The sequence below is a fragment of the Dothidotthia symphoricarpi genome, assembly GCF_010015815.1.
Source record: "Dothidotthia symphoricarpi CBS 119687 unplaced genomic scaffold P153scaffold_7, whole genome shotgun sequence".
Taxonomy (NCBI): Eukaryota; Fungi; Ascomycota; class Dothideomycetes; order Pleosporales; family Dothidotthiaceae; genus Dothidotthia; species Dothidotthia symphoricarpi.
In genome coordinates this window covers 142,098-158,860 of record NW_022985014.1, presented here as the reverse complement: position 1 = coordinate 158,860, position 16,763 = coordinate 142,098, and the positions used below count along the sequence as shown (strand labels likewise).

The window sequence follows — 16,763 nt, the reverse complement described above, 5'->3', positions numbered from 1 at the left end:
CCTACAACTCGCAGAGTCCTAAGAAACTCCATACTGCATTGCCATTACTAATCCAGCAGCAATAACTTCGCGACAGCAGGTCTTTCATCCGGGCTTCCGGGCACCGCTGATCGATCCGTTCGACATGCACTGAGACCCAGAGTCTGGTCGTGCAACTCACCACTACCCTCAGAAATCAATCAACATGAACGATACTGGAGACGAAGCATCCCCATACAGCTCTGGCTATCTCACGCCGCCCTTGTCTCCGACCAAGACTGTCAGCACAGAAGGCTGGTGGTCACCCAGGACTCCCGGATCACCTCGCAAATCTCGCAGCTGTCTATTCATTCGAGACATCGACAATGGCCTAGACACTCCCTTTCTCACTCCTCCACCCTCTCCTACAAAGCCCAAGTTTGCATCTCGTCTCGGCGCGCTTTCAATTCCAGAGATACTTTCAGCTCCTTGTGATCCCACTTCGTCTCAATCAAATGATGATTCGCCCATAAAGCGACAAGTACAGAATGCTAACCAGTCTTCTCCCTCGCCGTCACCCACGCTCGCTCGCTCAAACATACGCTTTTCGCATAATGCTGACAGTCATTCCGACGATCAAACCACAACTCCCACCGACGTCACCGGTAGTCCAATCCCAGCTCGAGACATCTTCGCTCCGAGAAAGCGGAGCCATTACCGCAGCGTGTCGGATAGCTTCTCGAGTGGACTGGAGCCGAATTCATCTTCCACAGCTTTCTCTTCAGATACAGTCGCTGTAGACATCGAGAGTTTGATATCACTCTCCACAACATATGCTGATCCCTCTGTCGAGGAACCTTGCTCTCCGACAAAACTCTGTCGGCTCACTCCCCGCCATGCCAGCTCTCCTCTGAGGCCAAGCCAATGGGCGGCACGCGGTGGCTTGCTGCCCTCTCCACGTCGAGGTCGAACAAGCACGCCGGATCGCTTCATTGCGTGTCGTCGCCCACCGGCGATCACTCGCGAGAGCTTTGAACTGAACAAGCCAGTCGAGCGTCTAGAAATAGAACAGATTGTATATCGCGGCGTTCGACCTGGTGGAGATCCTTTCAGTCGCCGGCTGCGCAGAACTGGCCGTCTCAACGATGAGCTGCGAGGTCTACGAGAAGCACACTCTCAGATTATGGGACGGGTTACTACTAATCGCAGAAACAACAACTTGGCTTTGAGACGTAACTCTCTCACGCTGAGCCCTCGCCAGGTCAGTGCTGGCGCTATTTGGAATGTCGGCGGACCCTCCGCCGTTAGCAATACCGTCAGTGGTGTCTCTACTGGTAGAGGCGGTATGCTTGGTAGTGGAACGAACGCACCTCTCTACCGGTCGGCCTTTCTCAATCGAGCAGACCCCGAAGCTGAGCTAGAAGCCTACGAGCGGCGTCTTGCATTGGCACTTGACGTTGATCAGGTCGATCGAATTCTACAACATTCTCCAGCGTTCACCAGCGTCCAAAATAACGGATATGACGGCACGGCGTCCCATGAAAAGCACGTGTGGCGAGATGGAGCGTGGGTCATGGATGGTGTTCATTCGCGTTTGTCATTTCTTTTTTGCGAAAATTCAAAATTTAATGCTGACTGGATTCCGAAGTACCAAAGCGATCGCAACAGAAGATACGGACGCCTGTACCAATGTTACCGTTCAGATAGGTCACTGTTGCGTAACGGCCTGACTGTGCTGACGTAGATCACAGTTCTCGACGCCCCTCAACTACGAGATGACTACTATTGTACCCTGCTTGCCTACTCTCATACTGCCCAATGTCTTGCAGTGGGACTGGGTAACTTTGTACACATTTGGTCAGAAAGAAACGGGGTGGACACTCCTGAGTCGCTCAACTCCGTTCACGCTACTTCCTTGCCAGAAGTTCAGCACGTCACATCGCTTGACTTTTCCTCGGCTCAGGGTGGTCAAGCGATTCTTGCTGTAGGACGAGCAGATGGCCGTATTGCTCTTTGGAGCCCATTTGACTCAGAACCTCGTTTCGATGCCACTCAGCCCAAACCTATCTCGTGCGTCTCTTGGAGACCCACCGTCGTGCAACGGTCTTCACTGCGTGACAGAGCGCTGACGGTAGCCACTGAGGAACTGCTCATCGGCGATGAAGTTGGACATCTCTACTTTTACAGCATCGAATGGCCGTCAGAGACACAGAGCGCGTTATTTGGCTGGCACGGGGCAATGACACTTCTTGCGCGCCTGACGATTCACACGCAACAGATCTGCGGGCTAGCTTGGTCGGTAGATGGCGAGCTATTCGCCAGTGGAGGAAATGACAACAACTGCTCACTTTTCGAGACGAAAAAGGTCCTCCGTCCAAGCGGCAACAGCGATAACACAGCCTCTTCTCTAGACATTCGCGAAGGTCCTAGCGGCGAATCAATTTACACTGTAACCAACCGCTCCGGTTCCGTCCTCCACCTTCCCGCTACCATAGCAAAATACAAATGGACGCTCAACGCCGCCGTGAAAGCCATGGCCTTTTGCCCCTGGCAACGTGGCCTTATAGCCATTGGAGGCGGCTCTAACGATCGCTGCATTCACTTCTACCACACCCGGTCAAGCACATGTCTTGCGACCATCGACTGCGCCGCGCAAGTCACGAGCCTCATTTGGTCCCAGACACGACGAGAGATTGCAGCAACGTTCGGCTTCGCGCAGCCAGAGCATCCATATCGCATCGCAGTCTTCGCCTGGCCCAGCTGCGAGCAGGTCGTTGCCGTGCCGTGGTGGGACGAAAACCGTGCACTGTGTGCTGTTGCGTACCCTGGCGGCCCGATGAGCGGACCTGACGTAGATGAAAGTGGGAGGGCCAGAGGCGAGGACGGTGTGTGGTCCAGAAGAGGTGTCGAAGAGGGTTGTATCGTCGTTGCGGCTAGTGATATGGCAATTCGATTCCATGAGATTTGGACAGATAAAAGGGGAAGTGTGGAAAGAGGGTTGCTGGGCAATGGGACGAGAGGGTTGCTCGGTGGAAGTGACATTCTTGAGGGGCTTCATGGTGTTGAACAGGAGGGTGCTGTGATTAGGTAGGGATGTTGGGGTTGTAAGTGAGTGGGTTGATTGCGTATGGCATCCCTCTGGTGTTGAAGCATTGTCAATTGGAGTGATACATCTCTTCGCCTCTGTGCCGCGCATAGACACAAACGACATTGCGTGGCTCGGCCCTAACCTCGCACCTATGTTCCTACTCTTGAGTTGAATAGACATGCGTACTTATGATCTACACTAGTCTCCGCTCTTGATTGAGCTCCGTACAAGCAATATTTGCATTCTCGAACTCCACGACATTCACTTCAGGCCCGACGCAATCAGGAAATCCAATACTCTTTTATGGAATAATACAAAATATCTACCATGCCCACGAGTCGACCGTAAGGGGAACCAGCGCTTTCTCACTCTCCAGTTCCACCGCGTATTTTTCACCGCACAGTCTGCACACCAACTCATTCCACCAAAAGTCTCTCGGGCCAAATCTTAGAGGAGTAGTAAACTCCCAATAATCCGGATACCAGCCCGCAGACTCCCAGTCCAGGAAGCCCGAAATGTGACCATCTAAAACCATAATATTATGATGTTTGAGATCGCCATGAGTAAAGACGATTGGATGCCGCATCTCTTGCAATCTTCTAGCAACTTCCATCGTCTCTTTGAACGTTTCCTGAGTTTCGAAGCTGTGGCCGGAGATGGAACTGAAGAGGTGGTCATTGAATTCAGATTCAGATTCACACGGTCCGACTGCATGACCGGGGATACGCACGCTCCTGACTGGCGTACCTAACACTGAACAGATCTGCTCTTTGCCCCATGAGTGAGACCATTTCCGCATGACTTGTAGGATGCACTGTAGTTCTGCGAAAATGCTCTCCCGCTCGTCGTCAGTCATCTCCTCGTACAATCCCGGGTCGCCCAGGTCCTTTCCCAGTATGCGAGTCATAAGTATTGACACCGGTGCATGAGGTGCGTCAGGATGCTCGCCGTATGAGATAATCTTTGGCACTGGAAAGCCTGCAGATCGCGCTATTAAGGTTGCCGCTACTTCTTCAAGCCGCGTGCCGTCTGACCATTTTAACACCAGTCCAAATGGAAGAGCCGCGATCTGATTGTCAAATGGAATGCCACACCAATGGCAGTAGTAGCTCGAGAAGGAACGAAGGTAGTTGTGAAAGAATCCAATAGCTTGACGAACACTTGGGGGGGAAAGGCGCGGTGTTGGTGGAATTGATGATGCTAAATTGACAGATCCAAGGACTTGATGAGGCCAAGTAAAGGTAGGCAAGAGAATCTTAGGTACAAGATACCGAAGCCAACCCATTATGGTGGTATGTACGAAGGAGAGGTGATATTTGTACTGAGGATGTGGCGGTTAGGTCGTCCGTCAGAGAGTTGCGTGCGAATATTTGCATGTGAAGATTGGGTGGGAGGCCCGTGTGAATTTGATCCTACTCCTACGGTGTGTCTAGAAATATTGGAAAGTCCAGATCAAGCATGAACAGATCACATACTTCGTTGCTTTGCGTGGCGGTAAAAAGCTAACGACGCGTAAGAGGCGTGACGGTGGAAAGATCTCTATTTGTCAATCACTTCTTTGCAGAACGGCTTTATTCCATTAAATTTCGATATTACAGGAATGACTTCTGTCGTATTGTGATAGGCGAGTTGATGTATGGAAATGATTGGACCGAGAAGTGTAGTTCGCAATGACGTAAGGTGGGAGGAAAACTAGATCTCGAACAGGGCTTCTTCACCAAGTACCTGCAGAACACCAGAAACACGACATCAAATAGCATGTTACTTGATCGATAACGCAAACCTTCGAACATGTGGCAGTGCATGCATGCGAGGTCACTCGATGACTTCATTTAACGAGAGGCTATGTCGCCAAGTTTCAGCCTGGTCGTCAGCCCGTCTATGTTCAGCTATGAATATAAGCAGCCACGACAACCTAGCAGCTCCACCATCCGTAACATCTGTCGCGAGATTAGCTTCTGTACTAGCTTTTACCGTTTCTCGCGATATCGGATGAGAGTATCATCGCCCTAATCTCACGGTTCATCGACGATAGTCTGACTGACGATCATGTTGTTATTGCCAGATCCCGGCAACCCATTTTCAGGGTATCTTGGGGAATGGCCGGAAGCAGTTGGAGCAGATATCACGGCACCTGAAGAAGACGAATCCATCTTCGCCCACTCGTGGCTACCCACTTCCAGGAGCAAGCGAATGGGTGGGTTCTCGAAGCACCTTGACATACCCATATCGCGCCCACTAAACAACGACGAATCTTGGGTAGCCTACAGCTTCGAGATGCACGCGGAAGAGTGTGTTTACTGCAAAAACCCATACAAAGTTCACCGTCGCCATAGCAAGCTTTGTGACCATGGCTTTAGTTTAGCTCGAGATGTTGCGAGGCTCATGTACAACACATCAGACGGCGAGACGTATAGTACGATTGAGAGTGAATCCGGGAAGGGGAAGAAAGAGTTGGTTCGGATCGAGCTTCCAACCGCATTGGTCGAAATCAGGGGACTTTTGAAAGCTGTTGAACGCAGCTCGCGTCGCCGAGACCGGATGCCATTTGTCTCGACGGATAAGCAGTACTATGTGGTTTCTCGAGCCCCTCAAACGTCACGACCAGTACGCCAAATTGTGAGTTCATCGTTGGACTCTGAATCCTCCACATTCGATATTCTCCCTGAACGCAACGCCAAACAAGAGTCCCTGCACGAGGGTGACTACACAAAGCAACATGGCACGAGAGGACAAAACGAAGCCGAAGCTCAGAACCAACCTCATCGTGGATTGGAAGAAAGTCGCTTCGGAATTCCTAATTTCCCTGATCTTGACCAATATCTTGAGCATGATCTTGAATTTTCTGGGACGAATACTGAAGAGAACGACAACATATCTGTAGTTTGTTCGGACAATGGCTCTATCTTTTCAGTCGAATCTCAGGCTTCATCGGCAACTGACCTTTCAAAAGTCGATGCGAATATAGAGACACAGATAGCATTTGCTGTCCGAAAGCTGCTTGCTCCGTTCCAGAATAACCAAATGTTTTCGCCGCCGATCCATTTTAAGCATGATCCTCTTCTGACCTCTTTCGCAACATTTTCCAATCAGTTGGAAGAAGTTGGTTTTGCACAACTTGACTTTTCATCATTCGGAGAGGTTAAGCTTGTGACATTTTTCTGTGCAAATCCAACTCTCGACACCTCCTTATTCTTCAAGCGAGCGTTCAAACACAAGTCCTTTGTGGAACTCCTCAAGCACTTTCTAGAAATACACCGATCAAAGAGGGCGACCCTAGGGGGATTCCAAGGAAGACATGGCCAGAAAACGATAAATGAAATAGTCAGCGATTGGCAAGCAAACCAGCGAAAACATAGTACTATGAACGCCGATATATACAACACTTCTCGTGTCTTCACCCCAAAAGAACTCGAGTTCCGAAAGGAGGAGACAGATCAGGTCGGTGAGGAGAGATTAGTTGAGCTCCACGAGGAAGAAGTAACGCAAAACCGAGACGAAAACAATATGCCACGGATTGGTGGAAGTCGAGCACCCTTACAAGGAGGCGCTCTCTTCCAGAGTCTCTTTGCAGACAGCCAGTACTTGACATTACGCGCGTCAATCCGGAACATCATCCAGTCAGTTCCTAAAAGATCGATACATATATCTTTATCAAATGATGTGTCCCTGACAAACACGGCGAAAGGATTTCTAGAAGACTATACAGGACAAGAATGGGATTGGTGGCCTCTGACGTCGCGGTTAGATGATTTGCAGCCTGGAGACAGACGTCTTGAGTGGCAGGTGAGAGACTTTCACGTCAACAACGTGCAAACTGCTAAATCAATCAGTTTTGCGGACAAACTCTTTTCGAAACGATCTCAGCCGAGGAAGCCAAAATCGTTCAAGATGTGCTGGAGACAACGCCCAATCATCCTGCAGAATGTTATTGCTGTGAAGACCATGAACATCAGATTACCTGGACTGCCATTTTTGATTGCATGAACACGTATCTGTCCGGTTTATTGCAAAATCGATTACCAACGACTTCTTCAAGTGGCTCAAAACAATCGAAGGCTATGCAGCGCTACACTCCTCCAGGCTCATCTTCTGCAAGTTCTTCGACTCAAATATCTCAAAACTTGAGCCAGATACCATCAAACACCACGAGTGGAAATGGTAGTACCAAATCAGTACAGGTCCAAGGGAACAGTACAAACAGTACTATAGCTCCACCACCACCAGTCTCTAACTGGGTCTTGTTCGGAGTACAAGGCTCACGTTGGTCCCTCGAACTCGAACATATTGGGATATCGAACCTTATCAACGATCCTACTTTCTTTTCAGAACTAAAGTCTAGGTACAAACGGCATCGTGGTTGGACCAGGTTCTTATTATCGCCTTTTCGCTTCCGCTTCTGTCGCTTCGTCAAAGTAAATCTTTCTAATTCCACCAACTTGCACTTTGCTTACACCCCTAGTTCGAGAAGTTTGATGCTAATCGCATCCTGTCCCACGGCGAAGACCTCCCAGACTACCATGGTTTCGAACACGACTACGAGTACGCTCCAAGGCCCGGCAAGAACCCGCTCATCAACCCCAAGACGTTCGCTGTCTGTCTCAACGCTTGTGGCGCATCCTGTATCTGGCCGCTCCTCAACCCATGGCACGATTGTGTCAAACTCCCCCGCCGTTGCGATAAACTGCGATGCATTCCCAAGAAGAAGAGCGAGTTTGATGTTGACTCTGAAGATGTCGAGATTGTTGCATGGGGTCTGGAGGCTGACTATGCACTGTCGTTTGCATTTCTCGCGGCCTATCATTTGGTGCCTATATTTGCCGCGTTGGGGTTCTGGGTTTATTGGTTGTGGACACATCCTGGAGACTTGCAGAACTCGTCTGTTCCGATCTTCACGGTGTTGGCGCTGTTTGCTGCATTTTGGATGATGTTTGGGAAACATCTTGGGATGGGGTGATTGTTCAGGCAGAATGTCTTTGGAGCCGTGTTATTGCTTGGGCTTTCGAACACGCACACACACTAACACATCGGGCAGCTAGCTTATTAAAGACATTACTTCGTTCTGCTTCGCAGTTGCTATTACGTTCGAGATCTTTTATGATTTTACAACAACATCGTGCTTAGTCCTGAAACAACATAAGGATGCGTGTTTCCGTGCTTCCACAGCTTAAAAGGTGCAAGAACCTCCTGTCCTATGGCTGTCGAACTGGCGAAAAGGGAAACGCACAAGGCCAAATTACCTTTAATATCGTTTGTCCTTCTCATTAGGATTGCTGTATTTGTTCTAGAACTGGCGCTCGGACATTAATCCATTCAGAAAAGTCTTAGCTCCCGGAACACGGCTGAGGAAATGGGCCGTTTGTGGAGGAAAGCAAGGTAGCAGCCTTGGAAGCGGATGCATGTAACTCTTGTTTCGATGTGACGGCGATCATGCTGTGCTACAGAAAAAGTGACCAACTTTGTTCCAGAGCACACTGTCACACGCGTTCCTGGACTCGAGCAGACGACAGTCGCACATGGGGGTAAAAGATATTGCGCAGAGGAACACTGAAGCCTGCTAGAGGATCCCTGCTGCGATTAGGCTTCATGCACCCCACGTCTACTGGCGTCGCTAATTGGCAGCCTCGACCCCGCTTGCACTAGCCTGGGACTTGAGTCGGGTGCACTCCATCTTGGATACGACGTTCTTCCGTCCTTCTGTTGAACCGCGATCATCAATGAACCCATGCGAAGCTTATCAGTCGTCTCGGCCAGATATTGACCTCGCAGGTCGCTCCAATCTGGCGCGACGACACTGCAAAGCCTCAAACTGCGGCAAATGGCGGAGATCGTTACCATCCCGATGCCTTTGTTAGCCCAGCCTAATCCAGATAACCGCAAAAAGACTGCCTCTCCATCACAGACAACGACGAAAAACGGATCAAAAGCACATCAACACGGAGGTGTACCCAAGAGAAAGCAATCCAAGAGCCGCAACGGTACGCTGCCTGCAGATGTGGTTGTTATCAGCATCATGCGAATGTCCCCGCGCGAGTTTTTGAAGAACACGCCGTATTGATGCCTCTGTATAGGTTGTCTTACATGCAAGGCGAAACGTCTAAAATGCGATGAGACGAAACCTACTTGTCAGCAGTGCGCTAAAAGGGGCGTGACATGTGGGGGATATAAGAAAGACTTCAAATGGCGGCCATTTGAGGAGACCAACTTCACAGGGAAACCGCCTGGGAAGCTAAGAAAAGGTTTGATTGCTTATGAACACGACTGTTACGGTTCTGATCTTGGTAGGCTCTATCCAACCATCTCCGACGTCTGCGCCTCTTGACGGGAACAACTCCATGGACCAACACGGTACACTCCATGCGTTCACCAATCCAGGACCGGGTGCGTTCTTTCTGCCACCACAATCGTCTTTGTCTACGATGCGTGGACCACCTCTTATTACGACTTTTCCACAGACATCCTACCCGCTCGCCGAGAACATGTACGATATGCCGCAGTCGTCACCCTACACGATCACTCCTCAGTCGATATCGCCTGTCGATTCCTATGCGTCAGGCTCCACAGAATGCCCAGTGAGCTTATTCGGGTCTGAGAGTGTAATGACAATGCAGACAAAGACTACTGCGCTCTCAAGTGTCTCGTCTGGACAGTCACCGCGACTCGTTGACCTGCTGCTACCCGGAACAGACCTCGATATCCCACCAGAAGAGTACTCGTCGTTCCGGTCTCAGCATGAATCGGTTTATCAATCTACTGACTTGACCCCAATAGTGGAAGATGCCACAGCAGATGCAACCCACAATATGAACCTCCAGCACGAAACGTGGATAATGCGGCTACCCTCGCCTTCGTCATCAAGTTCATCAAGTCCTTCTCCGGATCTTCGAGACTTTCGAATCTTGAAACAACCACAATTCTCCTCCGCTGCTCCCGAGACTTTTACACGGCAGTATGACAGGGACACATGTGGGGTACTTTCAGTAAAAGACGGTCCCACGGAAAACCCTTGGCGGACCCTTGTTTGGCCTCTCGCGCACGATTGTCCAGCCCTTTATCATGCTATCGCATCTATGACGTCGTTCCACCATTCCACAGACTCCCCAGCTATGCGTATTCAAGGTATTGACCATTTCCGGACTGCTGTTCATGCACTGGCAGAGGGGCTGCAAAATATGCGTTTTGACGCTGCCATCTCAACAACGCTGGTGCTTGCGTTTTCCGAATCGTGGGACCAGCATATCAGCACAGGTATAAACCATATCAAAGGCGCCAAGCTCTTGATCGATCAAGCCCTTATACAACATCGTCAGGTACCTAAGCAAGGCGAGGAATGGACTCGTTTCAAGTTTCTGTGCAACACCTGGATCTATATGGATGTCATTGCTCGTTTGACTTCTGCGGACGAGGATGATTTCAACGACGTTGATGCTATCCATGAGAGTATACACTCGGGTAGGGAAACAAACTCGATTGATCCTCTTATGGGGTGCGCCAGCACCCTGTTTCCTATTATCGGTCGCGTTGCAAGCCTAGTCAAGAAGGTCCGTCGATCGAATGGCAACGATGTCGACATAATCACACAAGCAATGCAGCTGAAAGCGCAACTTGAGAAATGGACACCTCCATCTTTCATCGAAGATCCAGAAGATGAGAGCGTGAGTCCGTGTGACTCTATCAAAACAGCCACCGCCTATCAATACGCAACGTTGTTGTATCTGCACCAAGCTGTTCCGGAAATTCCATCATCATCATCGAGCGTACTTGCCAAGAAAGTACTCTCCGAACTAGCCGCCGTCGAGCTCAAATCTCGCTCGACCATCGTCCATATCTACCCTCTGATGGCGGCAGGCTGCGAGGCTACATGTGAAGAAGACCGTAATTGGGTAAAGACTCGCTGGGCACTCATGGCTTCCAAAATGAAGCTCGGCATTCTAGATAAGAGTTTGGAAGTCACTGAGGAGGTTTGGGCTCGACGTGACGCTTATGCAGCGAAGTGTACAGCCGCGGGTGGATTTCGAAGCGACAACTTCACTCCCGATGCGTCATTGAAGCGTGATTTTGCTTCCCTGAGTAGAGGCTTCTATGATGGCGATTGCGGGCTTGATGTTAACCCTAAGCGCCGGATGCTCAACGTACACCCAACGTATGCCGCCCCAAATGTGGACTCGAACACAAACTACTCGAAGGATTACAGAGAGTCACCGATTGAGGATGCAGAGTTACTGGAGCCCGAATTTACAGTAAATGGCCGTCTACATTGGCTGGGCGTGATGAAGGACTGGAATTGGGAAGGTGAGCTTAATGTCGCGGTATAAACATATCGTTCGCTGACAGTGATAGTTCTTCTGGGCTGAGACGTTCAAACTGGATGTTGTTCTTATTTCACCTTCCAATATACGTTATTGCGTTTCGCGCAACACACCAGCTCGTACTTTGCAGAGATGATGTATATCCTCTCGAGTCAGCATCAACCTTCGAAGGCATTAATGTCGACTCAAGTTACTTCGGCTTCATTGACTGAGTCTCATACATACCACGTAACTACCACGATGACCTTTGCCAGCTCGCCGTCTAGAATGAGTCAAATCGGCGTTCTACAAAAAGAGGGTTCTACACGAAGTATGCAATCGAACGTACTCCGATCTCCGGATTCATCCGGTCTCAATTTGTTGCTTCCCAATTACATTGTACGCTTGCAGACCACAATCTACGGCTTGACTTCCATGACGGCTCACGGGCCGACACAAGGCCTCTTGGCTTCACGGTGCGGGTGACACAAATTTCCTCCCGGTCGGCAGTTGGCTGCACGGTACCGGTGTTTTGCTCGCGGATACTAGGCTGTTCGCGATGCTGGTCTCATTGGTGTGCGCTCTCGTGACTTGGGTGTCCAGTAATCAACGTGCGCGCACGACATGGGCTGTTCGGCGACTTCGAGGTAGCATGGGGCGAGTCCAGCGGAGACACAATGATGCTTGCTACTGTGGCCACTTCAGACAGGCGTAAGGCGCTGTCAGGTGGTAAGCCATCAATCAAATTACTTGCAATCAAGCTTCGCAGCCACAAACCCAGCTCCAGTCGCCCTACGACATCGATTCTGCAGGTCCCCGCGCCGTCTGCACCGCCGTTACATCTGCAAGATTACCGCATTCAGTCATCATGATCAGCACACCTTCCACATCTGCAACGATTGCTGCGACTACCCGTTTCTTGCGCGCATCCGCATCCGTAACTGCAAGACCGCACCGGGCCTTTGACCACGGCAAACCCCCGCGTAGAGCTGTCTGTCGTACCGTACCGCGTAGGATTCTCGTACGAGAGCAGGATGGTACCATACTCGTATTACCGTCAGACCCCGATGCCGGGCTGTAGGCTCAACCTCCCCGAGATACCCACGGATAGATTGGTGCAGGATTGGGCATGGGCTGAGGTACTCTACGACGACATTTTCCACTAGACAGTGGCGATGCATACCGTTCAGTCAGACAACGGACTGGGCTCGACTTGGAGTTCAAGACCAACCCTACAATACAATACAGTCCCAATTCCTCACTACACACGCTTCTCCACGCCTTACATGACAAGTAAATACGCACGTAGCACGCCCCGCTCTCCTCTGCCCTACCCTGCCCCGTCGATCATCCGCGCATCGCCATCTCAGCAGGTACCCGCTAGCCCTGCCCATCCTGGCCCCAGCCCACATACCCCTGGACATTGCTACCACAGCGCAGCACAGTTTGCCGAGGATCTGCGGAGCAAGGTACGAACCTTTAGATGCCGAGGCATACACATAGGTCTTCTCGCCGAACATTCGACACATTGGTGGCGTTTTTGCCCTACGGGCTGGGCTTGCGGATAGAGTGCTTGTGCGAGGCGCGAGGGGTGGGTCGGTGGATGTGATTGTGCTGCGCGGATTTGCAGATGTGTGACGAGAGGGTGGGTTGGTTTTGGGGTTGGTTTGATGTAAGGTGATGGGGGATGGGAGAGAGTTTGTTGTATCTGGCTGTGGGTGACGAAGGTGTAAGTTTATATCAATGATGAGAAAGATGTGTGTATATTAATTATAGATAGATTGATGTCGAATTTCCCTTGCCGTTAAATTTTCCACCGTTTGATGTATATCCGTACGCCAAATGCCAACCCGTCAACCCTTATAATACATGTGATGATATGGTTCTAGAAAACTGCAAAGAAAAGCCGCTGATCTGTCTCTTACTCGCTCTCCAAATCGCTCAACTCGCTGCTCTCCACATCGCTCAACTCGCTCCCAGACTCAAGTTCAGGCTCGCTGCTCTCCACCCCACTACTCTTTGCTTCACTCTCGTCGCTCTCCTCAACTTTCTTCTTCGCGCTTGTCTTGCGCCCCTTCGCACCCTTGACCGGGGTGGTAGCAGCACCGCCATCCTTCCTCCCTCCAGACCGCTGAACCAAGTGCTCAATAGGACAGCCCTTCTTCCATCCCTCACTGCTCTCGCCGGTGATGGCGCGGCACCGCGGACACGACTTGCCGTGCCTGATGAGAAGTTGGTGAAGTGGGTATTTCAGGTCATCTGGCACCCTAACTTCGCAATGCGCGTATGTAGAGTTGCGCGTGGGGCCTGCGAAAGTACCCTTTGCGTTGGGCGCGAGACCAGCTGGATCGCCGGGTGGAGGGACCCAGCCGAGCCACTTGCAGAGACGGAAAACATGTGTGTCAACGGCGAAAGAGGGACGCTGGAGGCAAAACAGGAGGACGCAGGATGCGGTTTTGGGTCCTATGCCGGGGTATTTCGTTAGAGCGTTGAAGGCGTCGTCGGTGGAGAGGAGGTGTAGGTGATCGAGGGAGACGATGTTTTGCTCTGCTTTGTCTACTTCTGCGTCTTTTTCCTCTGGGGCCTCGTTGGCGGATCCGGGTGCTTGGGCTTCAGAGGATAAGAGTTCTTCGCGACGAGCTTGGTTCTCCTCCCACACCATTTGCAGGATCTTCTTGATGTCTTTGCTTTTTACATCTGCTAGGCCGCCACTCTTGATTGCTTCGAAGACGTCTTTTGTGTCGGCTAGACGCACTTTATTCCAGTCCACGCTGCCTTTTCCGACACCTGATTTCAGGATGCCGAATCTCGCTACTAGCCCTGCGAATGCGCGTGATGAGTTTGTGCCTGACGTTGCCGCGGATAGTCGTGTTCGGATCAGGGCGTCCAGAACGGAAGGCACTTCTCCGCAGCCTGACACTTCGAGTGATGGTACTGGTATCGTCTTTGGTGCGTGAACCTCGCCGTGAACTTTCGACAGCAGACGAGTCACTTCTTCGCACTCCTCGGCTGATGGGTGAGGCCAATTGGGGTATGGTGTGTGGCCTGGTGTCAGGCCGTAGCTGTTATTCTTCCCCTTCTTCTTTGGCGACTCTTTTGTGGTCATCGTAGCTTTCGCAACAACATCCTCGACCTTTTCCTTCTTCGGCGCCTTGGGTTTAGCAGCCTTCTTGGGTTTCGCGGTCTTTTTCGCTGATGGTCCGTCGTCGTTCGCGTCAGCATTTGGAGATAGATCAGGGATAGCTCCCAAGTTGTGTGGCAGGTCATTGACCTCCTCTTTCTTCACTGCTGCTGTCTTTGCTCGTTTGGAGCTCTTGGAGGTGGCTGGTGTTTTGACTGATGGTTCGGGTTCACTGTCATCTTCATGTTTGACTGCCTTCCTCTTTCTGGAACTTTGGGGAACTGGAGTTGTTGGAGGGCTCGAAAGCTGTACAGGCTCGTCTTTGACGGTTGGCGATGCCTTCGCAACTGGAGGCTTTGTCGCAGAGCTTCGCGTAGCCCTGGCCATGTTGAAGGATTGGATGAGAATCGAACGATGAGAAGAGATGCCTATTGGCCCCCTGAGTAATCGCGAAGCTAGAAACAGCTTGAGAGATGATGGTTAAGTGAGAGACGCGACAGAATCTAGTTGGGTAGGTGTTGGTCCTTCCTGAGAACTGGAGCGACAATTGTCACAAGGATATAAGAATCGCGACAGAACAAAAGGAGGTTAAGGAAAGGTAGGTCAAAGCCCACGATGCCTAGGGCGAAGCATGACGTCGTCGATATGCTTCAAACTTTGGACCCTGAGCTCATGCAGGAACGCTCTAGCGTGGAAGGCGCGCCGGGGTGCGTGCGTCTCCAGGTCGCCAGTCCGTCACCCATGCGGAGACAGCCCCGCGTCCCGAACATCCCAACGGCTCATCGCAAGCCACAATATCACTATATCACTTCCACTCCCGTCATTCCAAGATGTCTGCGCCTTTGGTCGTTCCTGCCCTCAAGCGACACACTGCCACTGTCATAGTCGCGCATGGCCTGGGAGATAGCGGGGCTGGCTGGTGATGCGCGCCTGGATGTCGTCTTGTGTGCAGTCACTGATAGACAACAGGATCTTTCTAGCAGAGAACTGGCGTCGTCGCAGCAAGTTTGAGGAAGTCTCGTTCGTCTTCCCAAATGCGCCGAGTATTCCCATCACCCTGGTGCGTGCACTTGCGACGCGCCGAGCAGATATGCATAGATAACGGTTGCTGACGTACGCGTTAGAATATGGGCATGCGCATGCCGGGATGGTACGACATTAAGTCTCTGAGCTCACTCACCGACCGCTCAGAAGATACTGAGGGCATCACCAAGTCCCGCGACTACTTCCACTCCCTTATCGACCAGGAGATTGCAAAGGGCATCCCCGCGAACCGCATCGTGATCGGTGGATTCTCGCAGGGAGGTGCCATGTCGCTACTGTCAGGCGTCACATACAAGAACCAGTTGGGAGGCATCTTTGGTCTCAGCTGCTACCTGCTGCTGCAGAGGACGATCAAGGATATGATCCCCACAGACACGCCTAACCAGAAGACACCCATCTTCATGGGGCATGGCGATAAGGACAACGTGGTTGCATACAAGTACGGGCAGATGAGCGCCGAAGAACTCACCAAGTTGGGATACAATGTCGACTTCAGGACATACAAGTACGACTATTTCTTGGACCGACGCAGAACGCTCGCTGATTTGAATAGGAACCTCGCACATTCAGCCGACGCCGAGGAGATTGATCACCTCGAGTCCTACCTCAAGCAGCAGATTCCGCCACTTGGCGATGCTAAACTAGAACCTACTCTCTGACTCCCGAACCGAACCTCGACCTTTTCTGTAACGACTGAAGTAACAACGGGGCTGGTGTTGTTCATCACATTGGCCGTCGCCTGGTTTGCGTGGTATAGGAAGCGAGGAGATGAGATGGAGCATAGAAGTGACTCTGGACAATGAGCGCTAATTTAGAGATACCATGAGCTTCCTACACACGTTCTTTGCCCTCTCGTTTGGTAGTGATGAAGTACACAAATCAAGCTAACTATATGGCATGCTAGGTCCTGTTCCTCCACAGCCGCAAAGGGTTTGTGGAAACGGCCTGGGTCTTCGGATACTACCACTCTATCTTCATCGTGTGCTGAAGTATTTTCAGACGTGCCATATTCTCCAAAGACGCGTTCCAACATCATCTGCTATCAGACGGCTTTCGACTAGGACGATGCCAGGAGCCAAGTTGCAGCAAAAACATCCACAGCCAGACAACTACACGCGAACTTTGAGCAAACTTGTGTGCTGCTAGCATTACTCGTATACGCCCCACCTAGTATGAGTGTCATTTGCTGACCAGAACGTAGCTTCTTCGCGGTGTTTCGAGATCGGATTCGACAAAGAGACAAAAAATATTTTCGAATCCGACA

At 51.1% G+C, this 16,763-nt stretch overlaps 7 protein-coding genes across 7 annotated transcripts; 5 read left to right on the top strand and 2 right to left on the bottom strand.

Annotated features, from left to right (window-relative positions):
• Window positions 1-184: 184 nt before the first annotated feature.
• On the top strand, window positions 185-3,217 carry P153DRAFT_312641 (meiosis-specific APC/C activator protein AMA1; the record flags this gene model as incomplete). The annotated part of the gene is made up of 2 exons (XM_033664851.1): window positions 185-1,550; window positions 1,710-3,217. The coding sequence occupies 2 exons, from the start codon at window positions 185-187 to the stop codon at window positions 3,047-3,049; spliced, it is 2,706 nt and encodes a 901-aa protein (XP_033525120.1). The 3' UTR covers window positions 3,050-3,217.
• Window positions 3,218-3,368: 151 nt separating this feature from the next.
• P153DRAFT_287972 (uncharacterized protein) lies at window positions 3,369-4,331 on the bottom strand (the record flags this gene model as incomplete). The annotated part of the gene is made up of 1 exon (XM_033663578.1): window positions 3,369-4,331. One exon carries the CDS (start codon window positions 4,329-4,331, stop codon window positions 3,369-3,371), a length of 963 nt encoding a protein of 320 aa, XP_033525119.1.
• Window positions 4,332-4,783: 452 nt separating this feature from the next.
• Window positions 4,784-8,124, top strand: P153DRAFT_336557 (uncharacterized protein). The gene is made up of 3 exons (XM_033665707.1): window positions 4,784-6,832; window positions 6,880-7,461; window positions 7,509-8,124. The coding sequence occupies exons 1-3, from the start codon at window positions 5,096-5,098 to the stop codon at window positions 8,001-8,003; spliced, it is 2,814 nt and encodes a 937-aa protein (XP_033525118.1). The 5' UTR covers window positions 4,784-5,095; the 3' UTR covers window positions 8,004-8,124.
• Window positions 8,125-8,864: 740 nt separating this feature from the next.
• P153DRAFT_287509 (uncharacterized protein) lies at window positions 8,865-11,361 on the top strand (the record flags this gene model as incomplete). Its single annotated transcript, XM_033663539.1, has 3 exons — window positions 8,865-9,024; window positions 9,118-9,285; window positions 9,332-11,361. 3 exons carry the CDS (start codon window positions 8,865-8,867, stop codon window positions 11,359-11,361), a joined length of 2,358 nt encoding a protein of 785 aa, XP_033525117.1.
• A 234-nt stretch (window positions 11,362-11,595) lies between these two features.
• On the top strand, window positions 11,596-12,500 carry P153DRAFT_383954 (uncharacterized protein; the record flags this gene model as incomplete). Its single annotated transcript, XM_033670289.1, has 5 exons — window positions 11,596-11,733; window positions 11,795-11,855; window positions 11,938-12,063; window positions 12,122-12,271; window positions 12,322-12,500. The coding sequence occupies 5 exons, from the start codon at window positions 11,596-11,598 to the stop codon at window positions 12,498-12,500; spliced, it is 654 nt and encodes a 217-aa protein (XP_033525116.1).
• A 755-nt stretch (window positions 12,501-13,255) lies between these two features.
• Window positions 13,256-15,098, bottom strand: P153DRAFT_336550 (DNA glycosylase; the record flags this gene model as incomplete). Its single annotated transcript, XM_033665706.1, has 2 exons — window positions 13,343-15,098; window positions 13,256-13,303 (listed from the first exon to the last, which is right to left on the bottom strand). Exons 1-2 carry the CDS (start codon window positions 14,840-14,842, stop codon window positions 13,256-13,258), a joined length of 1,548 nt encoding a protein of 515 aa, XP_033525115.1. The 5' UTR covers window positions 14,843-15,098.
• A 173-nt stretch (window positions 15,099-15,271) lies between these two features.
• On the top strand, window positions 15,272-16,522 carry P153DRAFT_365391 (Phospholipase/carboxylesterase). The gene is made up of 3 exons (XM_033667817.1): window positions 15,272-15,515; window positions 15,580-16,004; window positions 16,053-16,522. Exons 1-3 carry the CDS (start codon window positions 15,390-15,392, stop codon window positions 16,156-16,158), a joined length of 657 nt encoding a protein of 218 aa, XP_033525114.1. The 5' UTR covers window positions 15,272-15,389; the 3' UTR covers window positions 16,159-16,522.
• Window positions 16,523-16,763: the final 241 nt, after the last annotated feature.

Bases quoted from the DNA above. Each gene is read 5' to 3' on its own strand.
- P153DRAFT_336557 (XM_033665707.1), top strand. From the start codon at position 5,096: ATGTTGTTATTGCCAGATCCCGGCAACCCATTTTCAGGGTATCTTGGG. The intron at 6,833-6,879 runs GTGAGAGACTTT...TAAATCAATCAG, and splicing joins ACAGACGTCTTGAGTGGCAG to TTTTGCGGACAAACTCTTTT. The intron at 7,462-7,508 runs GTAAATCTTTCT...TTACACCCCTAG, and splicing joins GCTTCTGTCGCTTCGTCAAA to TTCGAGAAGTTTGATGCTAA.
- P153DRAFT_365391 (XM_033667817.1), top strand. From the start codon at position 15,390: ATGTCGTCTTGTGTGCAGTCACTGATAGACAACAGGATCTTTCTAGCA. The intron at 15,516-15,579 runs GTGCGTGCACTT...CGTACGCGTTAG, and splicing joins CGAGTATTCCCATCACCCTG to AATATGGGCATGCGCATGCC. The intron at 16,005-16,052 runs GTACGACTATTT...TGATTTGAATAG, and splicing joins GTCGACTTCAGGACATACAA to GAACCTCGCACATTCAGCCG.